At 40.0% G+C, this 6,000-nt stretch overlaps 1 protein-coding gene across 1 annotated transcript in view; it reads right to left on the reverse strand.

The window, feature by feature from the left end:
• Positions 1–6,000, reverse strand: part of Gpcpd1 (glycerophosphocholine phosphodiesterase 1) — a 46,454-nt gene that overhangs the window by 33,706 nt on the left and 6,748 nt on the right. The window contains exons 3-4 of the mRNA XM_029484320.1: positions 3,288–3,384; positions 64–148 (exon numbers count right to left, since the gene is read on the reverse strand). Coding sequence (XP_029340180.1) covers positions 64–148; positions 3,288–3,384 — 182 coding nt within the window. The remainder of the gene's footprint in view (positions 1–63; positions 149–3,287; positions 3,385–6,000) is intronic.

The following is a 6,000-nucleotide window of genomic DNA, read 5'->3' on the forward strand; positions in this document are numbered from 1 at the left end:
AACTTAAATTTGTTACTATGCAAAGTCCTACAGAAATAAAAAATATACATAAAGAAAACATACCTTTGGTTCTAAAAAGCAGCCTCTGAAGTAGCGGTACTTCACTGACACTCCTCTATTGAGAGCAATCACTGCTTTCCACAACACACTGAGGGGTGAAGACAAAAAAAAAAAAACAAAAACCAACATTAATATCAAAGTAAAATTTATGAAGAACTCTTAATTCAGAAAACTTCCCAAATAAGGACTCTACCCATGACCTAACCCCAGGCTTGCTCAGCAGGCAGTGGGAATGCAGCAATTAGCCCATTCTCAAAGAATTTCCTTTCCCGAGTGGGTGGACAAATATATAAGCCACATAACACTAAACTAACAAGGCTAGGTGAGGTGGAGCAGGTCCGTAATCCTAGTATTTGAGGCAGAGGCAGAAAAATTCTGAGCTCAAGGTCTAAGTGGACTGCAGAGCAAGTTCAAGGCAAGCATGGGCTACAAGGTAAGATCCTGTGTTTAAAAAAAAAAAAAAAAAAATCCAAATTTGAGGTAACTCTGTGAGAAAACTGGGTTTGAGACTTAAAAGATGAAAAAGAACCAGACACACATATCACCACATGAATTCTAAAAAACTCAAAGCAATCCAAGAGTGAATCCTGTCCATCGTCCTTTCTTCTCACTTCCCCAGAGGTGCTTCGTGTTATTACAAAGTTTTGGAGTGCACCCTTAGGTCATAAGTGAGCCATAAACACTGTCAAGTTAAAGTCTCAAGCCTAGCTGTTCTTTATTCTTTAACCTAAAAAATCATCTCAGGCCGGGCGTGGTGGCGCACGCCTTTAATCCCAGCACTTGGGAGGCAGAGGCAGGCGGATTTCTGAGTTCGAGGCCAGCCTGGTCTACAGAGTGAGTTCCAGGACAGCCAGGACTACACAGAGAAACCCTGTCTCGAAAAAACCAAAAAAAAAAAAAAATCATCTCAGCTAGTATTTGTCATGGGGACACTGGATGTATGCATGGAGTATTTAGGATAATCAGTAACACACATAGCCACAATTCGAATAAGGGACACCTTTATTGACATCTTTTCATTCTATCCTCACCACTTTGCTGTGGAGATTAGAAAATCAAGGCCTGACTCCATGAGCTTGACTCAAGATTACAGCTAGCTGCACACACCTAGATCCGTCCTTTCCCTGTCCACTGCACTAGCAACAGACTTATACTGAGCTTCGTGCTGCTAGTGACTACATTTCTCTTTGTAGCTCAGGAATCAAAGTGCATGTTCTAATCATTAACATCACATACCTCCCAGAAGGTGGTTACAGCTAAGCATGGCAGCCTATACATGTGATACTGGTTAAGGGGCCGACATCAGAAATTTGTAAGCTCAAGAACAAAATGGGCCTGGACTATAGTGTGAGTTCAAGTACATTTTGAGTAAGTTAGTTAAGATCCAGTGTTAATATACTGGGTGTTGGGATTTGAATTTAGGTATGTGAGAGCAGATGTGGTAAGCTGGGGAATGGTAGGGCACACCTTTAATCCTAGCACTCAAGGGGTAGGGACAGACAGATCTCTGAGTTTAAGGCTAGCCTGGCCTATATAGCAAGTTCCAAGCCAGCCAGTTACATGGTAAGATCCTGTGTAGTAAACAAACAAACAAAGAGACAAATAAGAAGTTTAGAAGAAGCTAGCAAAATGGCTAATAACCACACTTAGCCGGGTGGTAGTGATACACGCCTTTAATCCCAGCATTCAGAATGCAGAGGCAGGTGATTTGTCTGAGTTTGAAGCCAGCCTGGTCTATAAAATGAATTCCAGAACAGCCAGGCCTACACAGAGAAATCCCTTCTCAAAAGAGTAAAGACACTTGCCACCAAGCCAGATAACCTAAATTCAATCTCTAAGACTCACATGGTAGAGAACTACTCCCAAAACTGTCTACACGTGCCACGGCATGGGTAACCTTATACACATATGTACACATGAAAAATTAGTAAGTACATAAACAAATACAACTTTAAAAGAAAACTAGAGAGTGAAAGAGAGATCTCAGCAGTAGAACATTCCTCTAGCATGAACAAAAGCTGTAAGTTTAAGCCCCAGTACTTCCCCCAAATGACAAATAACTTCTCATGCACATGTACATGTATATGTCTGCAATCCTAGTGCACAGAAGGCTGAAGCAAGAGGGTCAAGTTCAAGACCAGCCTCAAAGTAATAACAGTAATAATTAAATGGCAGTATGCATGTTTAGCATGTGTATGAGGGCCTGGACACACACACACACACAAAGAAAATAACAATGGAATGAGAAGCCTAGAGATAACACCTAGATTTTGTTTTAAACAAGACAAGACTGTTACCTTGAAACACGGTGGTAAAGCTAATGTGGTGGCACAGGCCTGTCCTAATAACTGAGGAAGCTAAGACGGGAAGTTCAGACTAACCCTGGGTAACTCAGCAAGATACAATCTCAAAAATCAAAAACAAATGGTTGTGTATGTAGCTCAGTGGCTTAACTCTTGCTTAGCTTATGCAACATCATAGGTTCAGTTCTTAACTCATCCAAAACAGGGTGAGGGCTCTTCAGGACAGGGGAGTTCTTTGGCATGGCTCAGTGAGTAAATGAGTTTGCTGCCAAACCTCTTATTACACAGTGGCATACAAACAAACACATACATACATACATACATATGTATGCCATTAAAATGTAATAAAAGAGAGATGAGGATGGCAGGAGTCACAAGATATCAAGACATCTTGAAGAGTTCTGAATGGGCTGGTGAGATGGCTCAGTGGGTAAGACCACTGACTGCTCTTCCAGATGTCCTGAGTTCAAATCCCAGCAACCACAAGGCAGCTTACAATGGCTGGTAATGAGATCTGACGCCCTCTTCAGGTGTGTCTGAAGACAGCTACAGTGTACTTATGTATAATAAATAAATAAATCTTTGGGCTGGAGGGAGCAGGGACCAAGTGAGCAGGGCCGACCGGAGCAAGCAGGGTTGGCCTGACCTGATTTAATCCCCAAACAACCACATGAAGTCTCAAAGCCATCTGTACAGCTACAGTGTACTCACATACATAAAATAAATAAACCTTTAAAAAAAAAGTTCTGAATGGAAGTAATAAGAAACCTCCCTGCCCTATGAAGTGATTTTATGAAGTGATTTTAATTTTTTCATAAAAATTAAGCTAAAAGAGAAACTATATAGATAATAATACTTCAGCAGTCCCTATGTTTATAATGTGAATGTCACAATTACTCTGCAATCTGGCATTTCTGCACTCACCTGTCTCCTGTCTCGTTTTCATTAATAAGAGCCACAGCATTTTGAGGATTCCAGTTTCCCAGGGCATCACAGCTTCCACATATTGCAAAGACCTCTCCTAAAGAAACCAGAGCTGTTAGGCTTTTCCAAACAAGAAACACTCCAATTTTAGGAAGCAAGAAGAGGAGTTTCAGTTGTCTTTTGTTTTTGTTTGTTGTTGTTGTTGTTTTTAGTCTCCCTGAGTCAAGGAGGAGGAGAGGAGCCTCAGGCAAGACTTGACTCCCAGCCACTCTACCACCTTGTAAGTTAACTGGACTTTACTCTCTATACCAGAGGCGGCAAAAACAGGTACAGAAACAAGCTTTTCTTTATCTATTCAACTATTAAGCAAGTAAAAAGCATTCAAGAAATGAAGTGATCAGATATGATCTAATGTTTTCGAGAATATTGGGGACTAACTATCCTGGCAGTCAATTGTCTGACATTTCTATAATTTTTGGAAGCTGTGTATCTGCATTTCCTGCGTAATATTTATTCAGTCTCAGGTATCTGATGGGGTTGAAGACTAGATAGTCTTTCTAGAAGCTTAAGTTATTTAAGGTTTAAGAAGATGTTTTAGGGCTGGAGAGATGGCTCAGCTGTTAAGAGCACCAACTGCTCTTCTGAAGATCCTGAGTTTAAATCCCAGCAACCACATGGTGGCTTACAACCATCCATAATAAGATCTAAGGTTCTCTTCTGGGGTGTCTGAAGACAGCTACAGTGTACTTGAATGTAATAAAGAAATCTTTGAAAAAAAAGATGTTTTAAGTCTACGATGTTTTTAGGATGGTAAAACAAATTCGGATAAAAAATTATTTAGATATAAAACTCTGAACTCACCAGGATAGGATAGATAATAGAATATTTTCTCTTGAGTTGCCAAATACAAGAAGACTGAACCTTTTGAATGTAAATCTTATGTAATAATTTCCATAATTATTTCATAATTGTTCCTATTATGTTATTATTTTAACAGAAAGAGCCTTTTTATTTAGGAAGAGGGGGTAATTGTTGAGGTTTGGTCTGTTGCTTCATATTGTAATGCTAAATTCTGTACACTAAGGTCTAATTGCCTATGAATCAATTCTCATGTTTACCAGCTTTTGTTGTGCTCCTTAATTTAAAACTATTGGTTAATATCTATAGCCTACAGAAGAGAGGTAGACAGAGCTTCAGAGCTTTGGTTCCCAGGCTTGGGGTCTGATGAGAGACCACTGGAGGGAGAAGAGGGGAGGAAGGAAGAAGACTCCATGGGGTACATGGATCATGAGAATATGGTCATGAGGGCTGGCTAGTTGAAGTAGCAGGAGAGGCCCAGGGGGAACATGGCAAGTTATATCCAAGGGTTATTGACAGGGAAATAGACAAAATAGTATAGCAGGCTGATTTCTGCCCAGATCTAACGTATTAAGGCTAATTATAAAGGTTTTGTGTCTTTTATTTGGGAACAGAATGACCAAAGGTGATATAGAAACCCCCAATTAATTTTTACTACAACACATTGGTAATATATAAGACCCTATCCCAAAAAGAGTACAGTATAGGGCTGGAGAGGTGGCTCAAAAGAGACCTGCTCTTCCAGGTCCTGAATTCAATCCCCAGCAACCATATGGTGGTTCACAACCATCTGTAATGGGATCTGATGCCCTCTTCTGGTATGTCTAAAGACATCCACATAAAGAAAATTAAAAAAAGAAAAAAGTACAATGTAGTCTAGTCTCTCCAGAAGGTTACGTATAGGAGCCAAGTGAGCAGTGAGAAGCTACACACCAGGTAATGGGCAATCGTCATCTGAAGGAGTCTACCTAGGTTTCTGGCTGAACATAAAGCATGCGCACATGCACGCACGCACGCACAGACAATCGCTGTGGCGGTTGCTGCAACAGACATGACAGCTATACAGAAGGAGTCAATCATGGAGTCTTGGGACACATTTACTCTACTCCTTATCTGTACCAAGCTCTGTGCTAGGTTCAAGAATTCAGCATCAAGACATGATCATGTTTTCATAAAGCTTAGCATCTGTCACAGGGCAAATTATTCAAGTAATTTAAAAATCTCTGGAAGATCTACAAAAACAGTGCCAGAACCTTAGGAAATTTCTCAGAGGCCCTCTCACCGTCCTCACCTTGATCGGTGAGAGTAAAAGAAGAAGAAAAGAAAATGCTCGGAGCTGGAGAGATGGCTCAGTGGTTAAGAGCACTGACTGCTCTTCCAGAGGTCCTGAATTCAGTTTCCCACAACCACATGGTGGCTCACAACCATCTGTAGTGGGATTTGATACCCTCTTCTGGTGTGTACTCACAAAGATAAAGTAAAATCTTTAAAATAAATAAAATTTTTAAAAAAGAAAAAGAAAATTCTCAAAAGAGGAAATGGGGAGAGGAACAGCAGATCTGAGGAACTGAAAGGCAACCAATATAAACAGAGCACAGCAAACAGCAAGAGTCACACCCAGGTGTAGTAGTATTTGGCCTTACACCAATTATTTCACAGCACTTTAACAGGCAACAGAAATTCCGAAGTAGCAAATAATTCAATTTTAGCCAAATATTTCAACTTCTTACAGAATACCCATCTCTATCTGTGAAAAAAGTTCAGTTTTCTTTCCTTTTTTTTTTTTTTTTTTCTTTTTTTTTTTTTTTTTTTTGGGGGGGGTTTTTTTTGACTGATACTAACTTTTCTTAAAAAT

Source organism: Mus caroli, chromosome 2, assembly GCF_900094665.2.
Source record: "Mus caroli chromosome 2, CAROLI_EIJ_v1.1, whole genome shotgun sequence".
Taxonomy (NCBI): domain Eukaryota; kingdom Metazoa; phylum Chordata; class Mammalia; order Rodentia; family Muridae; genus Mus; species Mus caroli.